The sequence below is a fragment of the Neophocaena asiaeorientalis genome, unplaced genomic scaffold (assembly GCF_003031525.2).
Source record: "Neophocaena asiaeorientalis asiaeorientalis breed wild unplaced genomic scaffold, Neophocaena_asiaeorientalis_V1.1 scaffold757, whole genome shotgun sequence".
NCBI classification, from domain to species: domain Eukaryota; kingdom Metazoa; phylum Chordata; class Mammalia; order Artiodactyla; family Phocoenidae; genus Neophocaena; species Neophocaena asiaeorientalis.
In genome coordinates this window covers 1074276-1094595 of record NW_020172686.1, presented here as the reverse complement: position 1 = coordinate 1094595, position 20320 = coordinate 1074276, and the positions used below count along the sequence as shown (strand labels likewise).

The 20320-nt window shown below is 44.4% G+C and overlaps 1 protein-coding gene across 1 annotated transcript in view; it reads right to left on the bottom strand.

Moving 5' to 3' along the window:
* Nucleotides 1–10148, bottom strand: part of LOC112396238 (zinc finger protein 84) — a 95339-nt gene extending 85191 nt beyond the window's left edge. The window contains exons 1-3 of the mRNA XM_024739901.1: nucleotides 9734–10148; nucleotides 1081–1207; nucleotides 716–811 (exon numbers count right to left, since the gene is read on the bottom strand). Of these exons, the coding sequence (XP_024595669.1) occupies nucleotides 716–811; nucleotides 1081–1207; nucleotides 9734–9766 (256 nt within the window). The 5' untranslated portion in view covers nucleotides 9767–10148. The remainder of the gene's footprint in view (nucleotides 1–715; nucleotides 812–1080; nucleotides 1208–9733) is intronic.
* Nucleotides 10149–20320: the final 10172 nt, after the last annotated feature.

Here is a 20320-nt window from a genome sequence, read left to right as displayed (position 1 = left end):
GCTTTGACTTTCAGGACAGAAGAGCCTTTCCACAGTTACAGTATAGACGAGAAGCCCAAACTTGGACAACTCAAAAGGGAAGAGTAAGCGGGGTCAGGGAAATAAAAGCAGGGTGATAAAAACCACCTAAGATACAGGTGAGACTAGGCTAGGTTTCAGAATTCTTTTAAGAAAAGAGCCCAAGGGACTTCCCTGGTGGTCCAGTGGTTAAGAATCTGCATGTACACTGCAGGGAGCATGGGTTCCATCCCTGGTCGGGGAACTAAGATCCCACGTGCTGTGCGGTGTGGCCAAAAAAAGAAAAAGAAAAGTGCCCAAGAAAGTAACAGTTGTAATTTCCAAGTGACTCGTGTGAGAAGAGAGAAGGAAGCAATGAAATCTCCTAAAACAGTCAAGGGGAGAGAATGAAATGAAAAACTATGGGTAAAGTCAAGGGACTTAATTGCAGAGGCAAGAGAGAAAACAAGGCCCATGACTACGGGAAGGAAGGCAGAGAAAAAAGGTGCCAGAAGGAAGGAAACTAACCCAGAAAGCAACCTCTCGGAGCCACGGGAGGAAACCGAGGGCCCCGTCCTTACCTGAGGACTCGCGGGCTCATCCCAAGTCCACCCGGTGGTTCAAGGACTTCAAAGAACAGTTGGCACACACAACACTCCCTGAGTGCCAGCCTCGGTTCACTCCAGACCTCCCCTCTCCATGGTTTCTGCTCACCCACCTGGACAGCTCTGACGGGAAACTTCCGCGTTTATTATCCATGGCTCTTCTCCTTGCTCCAACTTGAAGACTAAATCAGGTTTGGTACCATGATACCCTGTTAAGGGAAAATCACAAAGGATGTGGGCCAAACTGCTGGGGACTAGAAAAGGAAGCTACGAGCTCAGAAAGGAAGCAGCTCATTTGCACTTGCAGAAAGATTACAATGAGGGGTTGAAGACAGGATAGGGACTAAGAACATATGACCTCCAGAGCTCAAGTCCATAATCATTAATTACTTCAGAGACCCCGGGATAGAACAACAAAAGAAAAAGTGGTGGCAACTTATGACTCACGACCTGAGCCGAAAAGAGAAGCTGTACTTACCCACAGACACCAGGTTACTATAGTTTTCCAGAGTCACATCCCGGTACAGGTGCTTCTGCGCAGAATCCAGTAACTGCCATTCTTCCCAGGTGAACTCCATAGATATATCCTTGAATGACGACAATCCCTGTAACAATACACACACCATTCCACAGGCTGCAATTATACTGGGAGACATGGAAAAGATGTAGAGGACCCAGGAAAGGAGAATGTCCCTCCACAGACTGCATCCTGAGCCCACCACTTGCTTTGAGAGAGAATTAAAAACTAATAATAATAAGTGAGCCTCCGTGTGCTAGACACTCCTTTGGGTCCTGAAGACTTCAGGATGAGTGAAGCCCACTCTGGCCTTCAGAAGCTTTTAGTCTTATGGAGGGAAATGAACAGCTATGGAGGCAGAAAAAATAAGGTGTTTCCAGTCTGATAAGAACCTATTCAGGGAGACCTTGCATGGGGTGGTGAGCATGACTCTAACTACAGGCACCAGACACACAAGGTCTGACCCTCCGGAAGTGCCTGCCGTCTGGCCGGCTGCTCAGCCCACCTGAGTCTCAGTGGGAGCGAGCACATGAAGTAAACATTCCAGGGACTTCCCTGGTGGCGCGGTGGCTAGGAATCTGCCTGCCAATGCAGGGGACACGGGTTCGAGCCCTGGTCCGGGAAGATCCCACATGCTGCAGAGCAGCTAAGCCCGTGTGCCACAACAACCAAACCTGCACTCTAGAGCCCACGAGCCACAACTACTGAGCCCACATGCCACAACTACTGAAGCCCGTGCACTCTAGGGCCCACGTGCTGCAACTACTGAGCCCACATGCCACAACTACTGAAGCTGCACTCCTAGAGCCCGTGCTCTGCAACGAGAGAAGCCACCACAATGAAAAGCCTGTGCACCACAACGAAGACCCAACGCAGCCAAAAATAAATAATTTTTTTTAAAAAAGAAAGAAAGAAAGAAAAGAAAATGTGCCAAATAGGTGACTTCCCAGGCTTCTTCCAAGAAAATAGGGGTCCACGACCGAGTCAACCAGGGGACACCCAGCACAGACTGTGAACCTAAAGCCCAGGTCGCGGAGCCACAGGACACAAGCCAATGCGGGGGCGTCTGTTCCCTGAGGTGCGCGGGTCCTACCAGGCGGCCCTGCGGCAGTGTCAGCCGTGCAGCCTGCATGACTGGTGCTTGATGCCTCTGAGAACTACCCAGTGTGCTCACAATAAATTCCTCTCACAGGACCAAAAGATAGCAGCAAGCCACAGACCCTCAGGGGATCATTCAATAAGTACTTATTAGGCACCAACCGTGGACACAGTCCCTGTCTTCAGTGGGTTTCCATTCCTGCAGGGGAGATGCCAGTAAACACACAGCCACCTAGCACGCAGGCGGTGACAGTGCTCTGACAGGCCTCCAGCAGCTTCATGGGAGAGAGGCAGGGAGGAAGACACAGGCGCTATCTCAGATGGGTCATCAGGAGCCCCCTGCTGAGGCGACATTTGGGCAGAAACACAAGCAGTGTGAGAATGAGCTCTGAGATTTCTTCGGGAAGAGCCTTCCACGCAGCATGAAAACAAAGGCACTGGCCTGCAGGGCTCAAGGACGTGGTAAGGACTTGGATTTCATTCCACAGGAGGAGAAGCCCCCGGAAGGCCTTGGACAGGGTGGCACGCTCTGACCCCCACCTGAGACCATTCTGACTGCCACGGAGAGGGGAGGGGTCCTAGTTCCAGTGAAAGATGAAGGTCCCTGGGGCTGGACTAAGAGCACGGGGGTAAGGAGTCGTGGTTGGGTCCCAGGCATCCAGTGAAGCCAGTGGCAGAGACGCCCCGGTGGAGACGACAGCGCAGAGAGAGAGAGAAGGACGTCGAGGAGAAGGCAAGGATCTGGCCGAGCAAACGGAAGACACTGCCCTCTACAGGTTGGGAAGCCTGCAGGACGAGAAAGGGAGGGATGGGAAGCAGCAGCTAGAGGAGCCCCGACTGACGCCCTAACAGGCTCCTCCCCAAGAACGCTGCCTGCAGCGAGGGGGACCCCGGGGAAGACACAGTGAGTGCAACTCTGGGGGAGCCTCAGAGGCCAGTGGAAATACAGGGTAGAGCCCTGTCACAGGCTCCAAGCGATCCCCGTCGTGCTGGGGACTGACCACCAGATGACAGGAGCTTCCCATCCCAACCCACGAGGAACTCCCACAGGGACAAAAATTGAAGTGGGAATAAAGAGAAGAGCCTCCCATCTCCCACAGCCTGAGTCGGGGAAGAAAAGGGGTTGGACTGTAGCCTGGACTTTCCAACGCCTGGAAGTTAACTGACATCCAAATACTTGGCTCTTGCCAAGATGACTACCAGGGCCGGGGAGGGACAGCTGACAGGGCACGTCTGAGGTCGTGATGGAGAAAAATGAAGCCGTGACATCAAGTCCAGGGCATTCATGCAGGGGGGAGGAGAAACAGGAAGCAAGGCCTGAGGCAGATGCCACAAGAGCAAACGCAGACCAAAGGGACAGGATGGAAGAAGAAAGGGGTAGAGCAGAGAGTGTATTTTATTTTAAGCCTTTTGCTATTTTTAAGCTTGATAAGAATAAAAACAAAATACAAAGGAAATACTACAAAAAAATTTAATTGGGCAAGCATAATCAAGAAATGAGGAGACTTCCCTGGTGGTCCAGTGGTAAAGAATCCGCCTTCCAATACAGGGGAAGCGGGTTCGACCCTTGATCGGGGAACTAAGATCCCACATGCCGTGGGACAATTAAGCCCGAGCTCCACAACTACAGAGCCCGCGTGCCCTGAAGCCCTCGCATCACAACTAGAGAGAAGCCCGGGGGCTTCCCTGCTGGCACAGTGGTTAAGAATCCGCCTGCCAATGCAGGGGACATGGGTTCGAGCCCTGGTCGGGGAAGATCCCACATGCCATGGAGCAACTAAGCCCGTGTGCCACACCTGCTGAGCCTGCGCTCTAGAGCCCGTAAGCCACAACTACTGAGCCCGTGTGCCACAACTACTGAAGCCCGTGTGCCTAGAGCCTGTGCTCTGCAACAAGAGAAGCCACCGCAATGAGAAGCCCACGCACTGCAACGAAGAGTAGTCCCTGCTCCCCGCAACTAGAGAAAGCCCACAGGCAGCAATGAAGACCCAACGCAGCCAAAAATGAATAAATAAATAAAATTAAAAAAAAAAAAGAGAAGCCCGCGTGCCACAAGGAAGAGCCTGCCCCACAATGAAAGATGCCGCAGCTAAGACCCGAAGCAGCCAAAAAAATAAAGAAAATAAATAAATTTAAAAAAAAGAAAAGAAAGAAAAGAGGGAATGACCAAGACAGGGTGCATGACTCTAAGATAGAAAAGGGATTTTAAAATTCATAAACGATCACTATACACAAGCAGTTCTGCTATAATGTGATGTTACAAAAAAAATCACCACTATGCAAAGTCTCCAGCTTATGGGAAGAGCAGGGTTGGGGTGTGACACCTTTGTAGCACACAGGAAAAAAGAAAATCAGGAACCTTAATAAAAACAGTAGCAGTTTTACACGTTTGATCTGAGAAATACATAAATACTACCATAAATATGGCACTGTACCTTGAAAAACGCCTGATGTTTGCGTGTCAGAAGGGCCGTAGGTTAGTATAAAGTGGTGAAAAGAGGCTTGCCTGAAATCAGTCAGAAAGCTCACATTGTTCCCTAAGATATCAATCATGTTGAAACAAATTTACATCCTTAAAGCAAACATGATAGCAGAACTGACTGTATTTACAAATTTCTTCCAGTAAATTTGAAAACTTAGAAGAAATGGAAAATTTCCTAGGAAAATAAAATAACCAAAATTTGCCTAGAAAGAATTAGGAAGACCAGACTGACTAGCCCATGGTCATAAAATAAACTGAAACAGTAATCAAAGGTATACCCTCTCCATAAACACAACAGTCCCACACTATCTTGAAAAGTAAGTTCTATCAACATCCAAGGAACAGAAAATTTCTCCCATATCTAATCTGATGTAGAGCCAGGAAATGATAGGAAACCCATCACACAAAACCTGTACAACCCTACAGAGCAGGCAAGGACAGCACAAACTGTAGTCCAATCTCATTTATTAAAAATACCTAGATAAAGACACTAATAGAGTAAAACAAATCCTGTACATATATACATAGCAAACTATGAATGAAGTTTATCCAGAAATTTAAAGGACAGTCCAAACTTTAAAAAAAAAAACACAACCATATCAAAGAAATAAGTAACATTAGTACATTAATGGAGGACAATCATCTCAATAGATGAAATAAAGTACTATGAGGGGGGCTTCCCTGGTGGCACAGTGGTTAAGAATCCGCCTGCCAATGCAGGGGACACGGGTTCGAGCCCTGGTCCGGGAAGATCCCACATGCCACGGAGCAACTAAGCCCGTGAGCCACAACTACTGAGCCTGTGTGCCGCAGCTACTGAAGCCCACACGCCTAGAGCCTGTGCTCCACAACAAGAGAAGCTACCGCAGTGAGAAGCCGGCACACTGCAATGAAGAGTAGCCCCCGCTCACCGCAACTAGAGAAAGCCCGTGCACAGCAACAAAGACCCAACACAGCCATAAATTAATTAATTAATTAATAAAAAAAAAAATAAATAAATAAAGTACTATGAGGAAATTTAACGCTTTTAAAAATCGGAATTCAGTTTGTTACAGGTAAAAGTAATTTCCCTAAGCCTATAAAAAAAATCATACTTTGTGTGAAACTAAAATCAGGAACAAGACACGGACGCTCACATCAACTCTGCTAGTCAGCACTGTCCCAGAGGACCCAGCACAGCAGGAACAAAGCAAAATGCCAGCGATAAACACTAAGCAAGAAGAAACTACTGTCATTATCTACAAACATCTGATTTTCTGACTAAAAAACCTAACAGAAACAGCTGGCATAACATGAGAACCGATAAGAAACATCGGCAGGGTGGCAGTTAAAAAATCAACATGTAACAGCTCTTTCATACATCAACAGTAACCAACTTGAAAATGTAATAAGAACCACAACAAATCTAGAAAGTACTCAGGAATAAAGCTTAAAAATAGAGAAAAACTTATCGAAAAATACACATGTGATAAAATACATAAATGCAAAGGCAAAGAAAACACAATAGCCCAGATATGGAAGCAACGTAAGTGTCCAGTGATAGATGAATGGATACAGAATATGTGCTACACACACACAAACACACACACACACACATACACACGAACATTACTCAGCCATTAAGGAAAACCCAAAATCTTGCCATCTGTGACAACATGGATGGAACTAGAGGGTATTATGCTAAGTGAAATAAATCAGACAGAAATACAAATACCATATGACCTCACTTATATGTGGAATCTAAAAAATTAAATGAACAAATAAACAAAACAAAAACAGACTCATAGACACAGAGAGCAAAAAGGTGGTTGCCAGAGGTAGAGGGGTGAGTGAAATAGGTAAAGGGGATTAAGAGGTACAAACATTCATTTATAAAATAAATTAGCCACGGGGATGCAGCATAAGGAATATGGTCAATAATACTGTAATAACTTTGTACTGGGACGATTATCAGCCTTGGGGCAGTGATCATTTCATAATGTATGTAAATGTCAAATCACTATGTAGTACACCTGAAGCTACCATAATACTGTATATCAACTAAATTTCAAACATTTTTATATTTTTTAAAAAAAGAAAAAAAAAGAGGCCTGAGTAATCGAGTAACATTTATGATAAGTAGACTCAATGTGGTATAAGGATATTAATTTTCAACAAATTAATTTATAAATTCAATGAATTCTCAATCAAAATGCTAAGAAGATATTTCTTTTCTAACACTTATTCACAATAAATAAAATCATACATTTGGACTACTGCTGCTACAACTAAAAAATTAATGGTAAGTTACAATCCTCATGAACATCAGAGACCCACGGAAGCAAGGAGGACTAAATGAACCAAATTTCAGAGAGAGGAGAGCTCTTTCCAGGTGAGCTAAGAGCTGGCTGGCTGTTTACTTCGCCAAGGGCATTTGTCGAGCCTGAGAACAGGTGGGACGGGGTCAGCTGAGACAGAGGACGACACCAGGAGAAAGAGAAACCAGTGGAGCCTTCGATGTCCCCCTGGACAGCAGGCTGTCCCCCTGGGGCATTTGCTGAGTGCGGTCAGTACAGGAACTGGGCGGGAATGGCAGACTGACTCTCCCATAGTCTCAAGGCACTTAGGACACAAAGTACTGCGAGGGAGGAGCCTGTGATCGGCACACCCCGCTGAAAATACAGGTGAACCGAGTCGAACTAAAGCAGCACCCCAGCCCCAAACCAGCTCAATGTCTGTTTAGATGAGGTGATCAGTCACTCCCCAACTGCACAACAGAGGAGAGGGGAAAGAGGCTCTGGTAGAAAGTAACATTGAACTTCAGTCTCTGTGGCTGTTCCCTTTATACCAATTCATGTACACACACACACACACACACACACACACACACACACACAAGTAAAGAGAGAATGACAGAGCTAATCTGGGGAATCTGGGTGAAGGGTGCTTTTTTTTTTAATACAATACAGATTATTTTATACTATTCTTGTAACTTCTCTAGTTTTGAAATTATTTCAAAATAAAACATAAAATGTAATAAACTTTAGGGCTTTCCAGATGATCCTTTGCCTACTGAAAGGGCCCTACACAATCCAGCCTTGCTCTCGCACGCTCCCTCCCCGTTCCTGCCGCACGCCTCCTTTCCACTAGACAGGGCACCTGCCGGTTCTCACCTTAAGGCCACTGACTTAGCTGCTTCCTGTTCTGCGCCCCCATCCTCCCATGATCATCCAGCTGTCATTCAGACTCTGCTTAAATGCTGCCTCAGGACAGGGTTGCCAGTCTGAAGTAGCCACCCAGCCTCTCATGCAGGAGCACTCACAACTTTGCTCCTGATGTCCCCTGGTGTGTCTAACCATCTCCCATACCCTTCACGGGGTCATGGGCCCTGTCAGTCTTGTTCACCCCTGCATGCCCTAGAAAATTACCTGGAATAATAGCCAATGAAGGCTTGCTAAACACGTGCACTCAAAAACAAGGAAAGACTGTCTACATTTGTTCAAGTCTTTTAGGTCTTAAGAGGCAATAAGAGCACAGGCTCTGAAGACACTCTGCATGGGTCTGAATCTCAGCTCTGCCACCCTCGTGTCCTTGTTTCCCTTACTAGTTTGGGACCTGGCAGGCTCCCCAGTTTCCTCAGCTGTAAAATGGGGACATACTTGCCTCACAGGGCCGTGAGGTGCTAATGACGCCACACACACGAAGTGGCTGGGCCAAGAGTGGTGCCTATTAATATTATCCAACAGTTGTGAAGTCTTCTTCTTTCAGGTCTGTGCCCTTATGGTCACTTATTTTATCTTTTCCAGTTGCTACTGCAAATACGTTTTCTCTCGTTGTACTCTCTGTATAGTTATTGTTTAAAAGCAAAAAGTTCATCGATTTTGAGGTTAACTGCACCCCTCCGGCCGCCTCGGTGAAATCCCTTCTCCCCTGACACCCAAACTCTTGCTGTCACACTTGATCACCTAAAAAAGTGTCTATACTATTACTAATCGCTTCTCTACATCCTGCTGCCCACAGTCGCATGCAATCCCTTCGCCCCTCAGGAACTGACCACCTGCACCACCCCCGACATTCTCTCTGCTCTGGAAAAGCTGCTTAAGACCCACACATTCTCAAGTCCAGGCGGCACCTTTCGGCCTCATGAAATACTCCTGAGGCATTTCGTATCATGGCTTCTAGGAAGCTCTCTTTTCTCAAATTTGCAGCGGAAGAAACCACTCTCCAAATGTTCTGTCACCTCCCTTGCACCCCAGCCCTTCGGCACCGCCGTCCTGGTTGCCCCGAGTCCTCTACTGGTCCCTCCTGGGGCTCTCCTCGTCGTACCCTGCGCTCCCCCGAACACAGGCGCCTTTAATCTGCACATGTTAGTCGAAAACCCCTACCCAAGCCTACAGACCCGACGACAGGCACTGCGCTTCGAACACCTACAAGCCCGCTCGGCCCCTGGATACCTCTTCCAACAGTGTTCTCAAGGCCGGAAACACGAGCAGCGCGCCAACGGCTCGGTCCACTGGCCCTCTCCCCTCGCGACGCGGATCCTTCCGGCTCTGAGCCCTCGAACCCGCCCGCCACCCTGCCCAGCGACCACCCTCCACAAGAGACCGCAGCTTCTCGAAAGCAAGAAACGTACGTAATTCCTTCGCACTGCCAGCGCCAGTCTCAGCGTCAGCACACAAAGACACTCGGTGTATGAGCATCTCAACAAGTGAATGAACAAAGAGGAGGTTAATTTCCCTGATGGGGCCCGAAAGGGCTGGACACGAAGACAACTCCGTACTTGTGTGTGAGAAACCTGAAACGACAGAGGATCACTTCCTTCACGAGGACCCTCGCTGCCCTCAGAATTCAGGGGCCGCTGTAGACCATAAAACAGGGTACCTGCCGAAGGACAGGGCACCGGACACAAAATGCCCGAAGACGAGGAACGTTCCTGGAGACCCAGGCGGACGGCGGCGAACACGCGAGTTCAGGCCCTGGTGTGGCCGTCACGGGATGAAAACGGCTACGCTCACGGCCCAGTCAGCTTGCGCAAGGGAGAAAGTCCCGACTCACCCAACACGAAGCTGTCCGGGACCTGCTGGCCATCCCGCGCTGTTTCGTGCAGGGTCTCCCGGCTGCTCCCACCCCGCCCACCCAGCAGGGGCTTCGCGCCCCACGGAGGGAGGGTCCGCGGGCACCAGGCACCTGCCCGTCGGGGCTGAGTCCCTCGCAGGGACGCGGGCTCCGGGACCGGGCGGAGGGAACCGGGGCGATGAGTTTGTACCGTTCCGCAGCCGTGAGGCGGGAGGGACCGAGGCCGGGCTGGCCGCCTCCACGCCCGGATCGACCGTGGGGGTTCAGGCGGCCAAGAGCCTGGTGCGCACAGGACGTTCCGGGCCAGGGTACCTTCGCGTCTCCGCCAGCTCCGCGGCCAAGGAAACAGTACGTCCCCGGCCCGCCTCTGTGCACAGTCGCTCCGCAGGCTGCAGCCCGCTAGGCGCTTACTCCGCTGAGGTGGGGGTGCGGCGCACGCGGAAGTACGTCACGCGACCAGGAGCGGCCGGCAAAAAACGACATCTCCCAGAACACCCTGCGGAGGAGGCGGAGGGCCTGGGGAGAGCGGCGGAGGCTGACGGGAAAGGCGGGCTGGCTGGCTTTGCAAGCGCCCGGTGTTCCTCCCTGCCAGCGCCTGCCCGCGCCTGCCCGCGCCTGCCCGCGCAGAGTCCCTCTCCGTGCAGGGGTTGGCGCTCGGGTTTGGACGCCACACCGGGTAGAGTTCCGACCGGAGGGCACAGCGGAGAAGAACACCGTGTGAGGCTGCAAGCTGCAGTGCACAGGGTTATAAAACAGTTGTGAATATCGGTAGATGAAAAGAGAAATAGAAGTACATCACTAATGGGAGACATGAACATGCTAACTCTCCGTACGAGACAGAGCAAACAATAGCCGACTGAAAAAAAACGCACAACCTAAACGTTGAGACTTATGTTTTATTTTATGGCCAAAACTGAGGCCTTAAGCTTGGGACACAGCATCTTAGCTCTGAGGGGCTGCTCCAAAGAGGCAAATGGGGAAGCCAGGATATTATAGGAGTTTTTGCAACAAAGAGCAGGTAGTCGGAACATCAAAAGATTACTGTTGATTAAAGAAAACCACACATCTCAAGTTAAGGAATTCAGGGCTTTTTCTTGTTGTTACTTTTACCATAAGGAAGAGATTTATTTATTTGTTTTGGTAACTTACCATAAGGAAGAGTTTTTTTATTTTTATTTTATTTTTGAATTTTACTTTATTTTTTATACAGCAGGTTCTTATTAGTCATCCATTTTATACATATTAGTGTATACATGTCAATCACAATCTCCCAATTCATCATACCACCACCACAACCACCACTTTCCCCTCTTGGTGTCCATACGTTTGTTTGCTACATCTGTGTCTCAATTTCTGCCCTAAAACCGGTTCGTCTGTACCATTTTTCTAGGTTCCACATATATGCGTTAATATACGATATTTGTTTATCGCTTTCTGACTTACTTCACTCTGTATGACAGTCTCTATATTTCTTTCATCTGTGACATACAGTTTTCTGAGTACAGGTCTTTTACCTCCTTAGGTAGGTGTATTCCTAGGTATTTTATTCTTTTTGTTGCAGTGCTGAATGCAATTGTTTCCTTAATTTCTATTTCTGATCTTTTGTTGTTAGTGTGTAGGAATACAAGAGATTTCTGTGCATTAATTTTGTATCCTGCAACTTTACCAAATTCATTGATTAGCTCTAGTAGTTTTCTGGTGGCATATTTAGGATTCTCTCTATATAGTATCATGTCATCTGTAAACAGTGACAGTTTTACTTCTTCTTTTCCAATTTGTATTCCTTTTATTTCTTTTCTTCTCTGATTGCCATGGATAGGGCTTCAAAACTATGTTGAATAATAGTGGTGAGAATGAACATCCTTGTCTTGTTCCTGATCTTAGAGGAAATGCTTTCAGTTTTTCACCATTGAGAATGATGTTTGCTGTCAGTTTGTTGTATATGACCTTTATTATGTTGAGGTAGGTTCTCTCTATGCCCACTTTCTGGAGAGTTTTTATCATAAATAGGTGTTGAATTTTGTCAAAAGCTTTTTCTGCATCTCTTGAGATGATCATATGGTTTTTATTCTTCAATTTGTTAATATGGTGTATCGCATTGATTGATTTGTGAATATTGAAGAATCTTTGCATCCCTGGGATAAATCCCACTTCATCATGGTGTATGATCCTTTTAATGTGTTGTTGGATTCTGTTTGCTAGTATTTTGTTGAAGATTTTTGCATCTATATTCATTAGTGATATTGGTCTGTAATTTTCTCTTTTTGTAGTATCTTTGTCTGGTTTTGGTATCAGGGCGATGGTGGCCTCATAGAATGAGATTGGGAGTGTTCCTTCCTCTGCAATTTTTTGGAAGTGTTTGAGAAGGATGGGTGTTGGCTCTTCTCTAAATGTTTGATAGAATTCACCTGTGAAGCCATCGGGTCCTGGACTTTTGTTTGTTGGCAGATTTTTAATCACTGTTTCAATTTCATTATTTGTGATTGGTCTGTTCATATTTTCTATTTCTTCCTGGTTCAGTCTTGGAGGGTTATACCTTTCTAAGAATTCGTCAGTTTCTTGCAGGTTGTCCATTTTATTGGCATAAAGTCGCTTGTAGTAGTCTTTTAGGATGCTTTGTATTTCTGTGGTGTCTGTTGTAACTTCTCCTTTTTCATTTCTAATTTTATTGATTTGAGTCTTCTCTTCCTCTTTTTCTTGATGAGTCTGGCTAATTGTTTATCAATTTTTTTATCTTCTCAAAGAACCAGCTTTTGGTTTTATTGATCTTTGCTATTGTTTTCTTTGTTTCTATTTCGTTTATTTATGCTCTGATCTTTATGACTTCTTTCCTTCTACTAACTTCAGGTTTTGTTTGTTCTTCTTTCTCTAGTTCCTTTAGGTGTAAGATTAGATTGTTAATTTGAGACGTTTGTATCAGCTGTTAACCTTATGGTAGTTCCCTTGTATGTTGTCATTTTTCTCTTGTTGCTTTTAATAATTTTTCTTTGCCTTTAATTTTTGTCAATTTGATTACTATGTGTCTTGGTGTGTTTATCTTTGGGTTTATCCTGCCTGGGACTCTCTGCTCTTCCTGGAATTGGGTGGCTATTTCCTTTCCCATGTTAGGGAATTTTTCAACTATAATCTCTTCAAATATTTTCTCAGGTCCTTTCTCTTCTTCTTCTCGGACCCCTATAATGCAAATGTTATTGCGTTTAATGTTGTCACAGAGGCCTCTTAGGCTGTCTTCATTTCTTTTCATTCTTTTTTCTTTATTCTGTTCCGTGGCAGTGAATTCCACCATTCTGTCTTCCAGGTCACTTATCCGTTCTTCTGTCTCAGTTATTCTGCTATTGATTCTTTTAGTGTATTTTTCATTTCAGTTATTTTATCATTTTTTTCTGTTTGTTTGTTCTTTAATTCTTCAAGGTCTTTGTAAAACATTTCTTGCATCTTCTCAATGTTTGCCTCCATTCTTTTTCCAAGGTCCTGGATCATCTTCGCTATCATTATTTTGAATTCTTTTTCTGGAAGGTTGCCTATCTCTACTTCATTTAGTTGTTTTTCTGGGGTTTTATCTTGTTCCTTCATTTGATACATAGCCCTCTGCCTTTTCATCTTGTCTATCTTTCTGTGAATGTGGTTTTTGTTCCATGGGCTGCAGGATTATAGTTCTTCTTGCTTCTGCTGTCTGCCCTCTCCAGTGCTTTTTTTATGTATGGGAAGATGCAAAGTCTGGACTCACTGAAATCGTTCTTTTGATATGCACCTCAGCTATCTGGGGCCAGGATCCTGTGTTTTCTCATCCTGAGTTTCCTCAAGGCTCACCATCAGGGCAGCTGTAATGTGATGGCTTGATGGCTGCAACATCCTTTGTTTACTGATATGGCAGGCAATATTTAACTATAAATTAATAGCATAATTTCAAAAGGTCTTTCTGCCTGAAAATCTTTTTTTAAAAAAAGCTTTCTATTCAACAAATGGCGAGGGAAATACAGACCAAACCGTGTACAACATGGTACAAGAATTTGTGGGAGAAACTTAAAGCAGTGATGACAGGTAATTTCATAATCTTAAATAATTATAACAATAAAAAGAAAACAATAAGTGAGTTGAATTCTCAAAAAGCTAAAGAACAAAGTAAATCTAAAGAAGGCAAAGGAGAGGAACTATTAAAGATAAAAGCAAGAAACTATCCAAAATTAGCAGGAACAGAAAAGACTGAAATAATACTATGAATCCACTCAAAGTAACTGACAAATATAGAACACTGTCTCTAAAGATGGTTAAATATGCAAAAATTTTACATTTTTACATTTGCATGGATCATTCTGCAAGATAGATCCTATGTTGGACTACAAAAAAGGCTTAATAAATTTGAAAGGATTGAACTCATAAAAATTATGTTTTCTGACAACAGTGGAACTAAATTAGAAATCAACCCCAGAAAAATTGTAGGAAATCCCCAGGTTTTTGGAAATTAAAAAAAAAACATTTTTAAGCAACCCCTAACTCAAAGAAGAAATCATAGGAAAATTAGAAAATACTTTGAACCGAATTAAAATGAAAATGCAACATATCAAGAAGTCTAAATCACTAGAAATTCAAATCCTGAGCTCTTTCCTTTATTCCACTTACCTCCCATTTAATCCTCCCTTTCTATTTGAACCCAGACCTGCTCAATCACTGTTATGATTTCATAAAATTCTCAAGCAAATTGTATTTGTAACAAGTCCCAAACACATTCTATGCCTGATTCTCGGATTGAAGGAAACTCAGCACTTAAGATCTTTCTTAGGCTATCCTACCATTTGGTTTGCCATTTTATGTCATTTAAGTAAATTTAAATGGATAATCCCTAATCTTCTGTCTTTCCAGATCTTTCCATATTAGACCTTAGTCTCCTGTTAATCCAAGTCTCCTTATTCATAATTATGAAACTTTTGTTATCGTGTAAAGCTGCTACTGCCTTAAAACAATGCAGAACTATTTTTAGAGAAGAGGGTCTAGGATTGCTATTGGGTATGAAGGAACGGAAGGAGGTCTTGGAAAAGTGAGTGAGAGAAATAGACATCTGTAAGAATAATTAATGACAGTGTATAGACAAGAGGAGACCAACGAGGACATTTCAGTGTGTAGGATATGACAAAATACAACACAAAGAAAACCATTCTGTTCATAGAAGATTAGGGACAGTAATCGGGGCAACTGCATGCAAGAAGGAAGTAGAGCTGCAACAATGAATAAATACATACCTTTTTGTTTCTATATTTTTCAGTGATTTAGCTTAGGTTTTTTGTTTTTTTTTAATTGGCATGGGAACTGATGCTGGAAATGAGGTGGGAGGTGGATGGGCTCTGGGCTGAGCAGCTGGAATTTGTCAAGCTGAGTAAATTGGGGTTTGTCTCCCCCTGACACTTCAAGGAAAAAGTTAATGGCAGGAGCTGAGCTCTGTTGGAGTAAAGAGATAAATGACCACATCTACCACTCCTGAGGTCAAGGAGACCTCCCCAACTGCACATGCACAGAAAGGCTCCTCAGGGGTCAGAAAGGGAGGGGCTGCTATCCCATAATAGGTGCTGTCTATCTCCCAGAGACCTCCACGGTGGAATCCATCTTGGCTAAAAATGCGCGCACATGGGGAGGGCCCTGGGCCAGGTCAGATGTTGGAAACAAAGCAAGATTATTGGCCAGAGAAAAACAAAGACTCAGAAGCACTGCCCTCAGTGATTTAAATCGCCTCTCTGGCGTGCTCCTCATTAAGGAGGATGCATGCACTCTTTTCCTGGTGCGTATTTCTGCCTTGCTTCTGCCTTAAATAAATAAACTGCTTCTCTGTGTGCTCTGCCATATGTTGTGCTGTGTCTCTAATAATAAACTTTGTGTCTGTTTTCAAGTTTTTGTCTCCTTGAAAAACTTTTGTTTTCAAAGGGGACAGGAGCCAGGGCAGCTCTGCTTCTAGCCTCTAGCTTCTGGTTGTCTAGTGGTTAGAATTCCTGGTTTTCACCCCAGCTACTCAGGTTCAATTCCTGGGGAGGGAACTAAGATCCTGCTTCAAGCCACCACTCACTGCTGTCTCCCTGAGATCAGAAACACCATGCCTAATTAATGCAGTAAATTTGTATTAAGAGTCGTTTGGATACAAATGCCAGAAATATAGCTCAAACTAGTTTAAACTAATAGAGAAAATGTATTAGTTTTATAACTGAAGGGGACAAGCAGTGGGCTTCAGGAATGGCTGGACTCACAGCTTCATTCGCCATTACACTACTTTCTCCCTTTCTCTATTCTTCCCAGTTGGCCTTTTCTCATGTAATATCAAAGTAAAACTCACCCTTCTTTCATAATCCTTCGGGAAAATATGCGGGGATGGACTCTCATAGGGTCAGATGCCCATCCCTGAACAAGAGTCACAATGACTGATGGTCCAGCCCTTGCCCATTGTATAAAACCAATACTTCATTGTCTGAAGCTTTACTGAACCCACATAGACTAAGAATAGGAGAAAGGTTGTTTCCCAAAGAAAAACTGAGATGAATTATCAGAAGAAAGGGAATGGATGTAGGGAAGGCAAAAATAGATTTTCTCAGGTCCTCTAGTTCTAGAATTACTGGCTCCCCTGATACATGAATTCACCCTGTTCCATGGGACAGTCGCAGCATGAGGAAGCACTATACACATTTTCAGTTTGCTCAGGTCATATTGCAAAGCCTCCAAATTCATTCTTATCTATTCCAGTGAATTTTGATCCCACCATATTTATGAACTGTGGTAGGACTTGTAATTTGAACCATGTAAATTACTCCTATGGCCTTCATATCACATATCATTCTTTGTTTCCTCCTTGTATATCTTTATTTTTTTCTCTACTTAAATTCTAAGCTTCGGGTAAGAAAGTGCTCCTACTTATTTTGCTCCCCATTTTGGAAACAGTAGTTTCTCTTTAGATATTGAATTGATTGGTTTATTTATATGGAAGATACCTAGAAAAATTATTTCTCCATTTTTAAAATTGTCTTTTTCATAATAATTTCTTCTCAGTCTCAGCCTCCCTGATCTTCCATTCTCTTTCTGTGCTTTTATTTTGTGTGGGGGGGAAATCTACTATATAAGCCTAGGACTTTAATACTAAGGGACTCAGCAAAAGATGAGACAAATGTATTTCTCTAACAGACACTTATAAACTAACTGGAACAAGAAGTGTACACAGGTAGCAGGTTGAGTTTTGCAGGAAGCGGACTTTGTAATGGAGGTTTATGAGCAGGTGGTTTGTAAGGGAATGAGGGAAGCGGGACTGGAAGGAAGGGAAATTTGAACAGAGATCCATTTACAAAGGAGGCCTCAGCTAACCCTGCAAAGGTCTCTGAAGCGGGCCCTTCAGATATATCCAAAATTGAGGCAAAGGGGTGGGGACTTTGTACCCCTATATTGACCAGTTGTTGGATACAGGCTGTCCCCAAGGAGGAGGCTAATCTTGGGTGAGGCAGCTCCTTCAGCTGAGGGCAATTTCTTGAGAGGGACTCATTTGTGGCCTCTTAGAAGGCACCACAATTGGTAGCTGGAGGGATCAGTGTCTCAGTCCTTAAGGAGGTTCTGGGTCGCACACTAGAGCACCCATGACAACACACAAGGCAGTAAGCCTCTGAGATAAGATTTTGCAGAAAAATCAGTCTATTGTTACAAAGTCAGCTTTTAAAAAGAACTAGGGGGACTTCCCTGGTGGCACAGTGGTTAAGAATATGCCTGCCAGTGCAGGGGACACGGGTTCGAGCCCTGGTCCAGGAAGATCCCACGTGCCACGGAGTAACTAAGCCCGTGTGCCACAACTACTGAGCCCATGCGCCAAAACTACTGAAACCTGTGCTCTAGAGCCTGGGAGCCACAACTACTGAGCCCGTGTGCCTACAGCCCATACTCCGCAATAAAAGCCCGTGTGCCTACAGCCCATGCTCCACCATGATGAGAAGTCCACACACTGCAACGAAGAGTAGCCCCCGCTCGCCACAACTAGAGAAAGCCTGCGCACAGCAACGAAGACACAACACAGCCAAAAATAAATAAAATAAATAAATTTGTAAAAAAAAACAAGTTGGGGCTTCCCTGGTGGCACAGTGGTTGAGAATCTGCCTGCTAATGCAGGGGACGCGGGTTCGAGCCCTGGTCTGGGAAGATCCCACATGCCGAGGAGCAACTGGGCCCGTGAGCCACAACTACTGAGCCTGCACGTCTGGAGCCTGTGCTCCGCAACAAGAGAGGCCGCGATAGTGAGAGGCCCACGCACCGCGATGAAGAGGGGCCCCCGCTTGCCACAACTAGAGAAAGCCCTCGCACAGAAATGAAGACCCAACACAGCCATAATAAATAAATAAATAAATAAATTCCTACCCCCAACATCTTCAAAAAAAAAAAAAAGATTAGCACATTAAAAAAAAAGAACCAGTTGTAGGAGTGCTAACTAAATTGCTTACTTAAAACACAAAACCAAACCTTCTTTGCCACTTAAAAAGGCACTACGTAGTTGATCCAACTTACTTAGGAAATCAACTGATTTATCACAATAAATTAGCACCAAAGGAAGCTAGGTGAAAAATGAATACAAAATTAATAATTTTCACCGTATCATCAACAAATTGTAACCAGGTGTTGGGCTCATTACAAAGAGTGATGGAGGCGCAAAGAACAATGTCAAGGTCGTCAAGATCGAGACTCTACAGGGTATCATAGTTAAGATGTAACTAGAGGGGCTTCCCTGGTGGCGCAGTGGTTGGGAGTCCGCCTGCCGATGCAGGGGACGCGGGTTCGTGCCCCGGTCCGGGAGAATCCCACATGCCGCGGAGCAGCTGGGCCCGTGAGCCATGGCCGTTGAACCTGCGCGTCCGGGGCCTGTGCTCTGCAGCTGGAGAGGCCACAGTGGTGAGAGGCCTGTGAACCGCAAAAAAAAAAAAAAAAAAGTACATACCTTAATAAAAATAAAAATACTTAAAAAAAAGAGATGTAACTAGCAGCAGTAAACACTCTAAACTTTCACTGACAAAGAGGTTGAAGTACATACCTAAGTGCTCAGGTCATCTTGTTCCGTTGATCTTGAGCAGAAGTTGTCCACTTCATGCAGTCATCTGCTTCTGAAAATTTCCTAACACCCTTCAGTGTGAGGCCTCCAGCTGGTACTGTTTCCCAGTTATTTAAGAATGACAAGTCTTGGGACTTCCCTGGTGGTCCAGTGGTTAAGACTCCACGCTCCCAATGCAGGGGGCCCAGGTTCCATCCCTGGTCAGGGAACTAGATCCCGCATGCCACAACTAAGAACCCGGCACAGCCAAATAAACAAATAAATATTAAAAACAAAACAAAACAAAAAAAGAATGAGAAGTCTTTACTTGAGACCAGGATCAACAACCTGGAGATTTAATGTTGAGTTTGTCAACAATACCGTTCATGTAAAGTTAAGACATAAAATGTATGACATATGATAAACACAGTCTGCGTGTAGTAAAAGTATACATGGAATGGCAGGCTACACAGCACACTCATTGCAATGATTGCCCCAAGAGGAATGGTAATAGGAAGAAAGAGACTAAAGGCTCAGAGAACAGCAACTGAATATACAGTGTTTTAATTTTTTTTTGATTAAAGAAGGATCTGAATCAAATATTACCAAATATTTGGTAATATTCATATTACCAAATATGAATATCTGATCATTTGACCGTTTATGATCTCATTCTCTATACTTTCGTGTATTTTTAAAATATTCTCAATTTAAGAAAACAATATTGGTGATAGTTTTATGATTTCTAATGATAATACTTCTTATACCATTATCCATTTATGAGACATTTATTTTCACATGTTGTGGTAGTAGTATCTTAACACTTCTGTGTGCTTTTTTTTTTTAATGGACATTCTAGGACATTCTCCATGACATGTGGGATCTTCCTGGACCAGGGCACGAACTCATGTCCCCTGTATCGGCAGGCGGACTCTCAACCACTGCGCTACCAGGGAAGCCCTGTGTGCTTTTTTTTTAAATGGACATTCTAGGTTGAATTTATTTAAAGATTTTTCAGTATTTAATTAGATGATGATGCATGTTTCCCCCTTTAATCTACTGATAGGGTGAAAAGTCCTGCAATGACTTCTACTTGTTTATGATATATGTTTCTAAATGTATTGCTTGATTCTATTTACTATTTTTTTTTAATTTTTCACATAAATATAACTGAAACTGCTTTACAGTTTGTTTGTTTTTTTTAATTTACTTTTGGTTACGGTATAACTATTTTGCTATCTTTGTGTTAAGAAAAGGGTTCGGTCTAGATTTTTCTAGAAATTGTTTGGTAAGATTATACTCCTTGACAATGTGGAGGATTCACCAAGGAAAACATGTGAGTCTGTAGCTAAGAACTTTTTAAAAAAATTTATTTTATTTTATTTTTGGCTGCATTGGGTCTTCGTTGCTGCGCACGGGCTTTCCCTAGTTGCGGCAAGCAGGGGCTATTCTTCGTTGCGGTGCGCGGGCTTTTCATTGTGGTGGCTTCTCTTGTTGCAGAGCATAGGCTCTAGGCCTGAGGGCTTCAGTAGTTG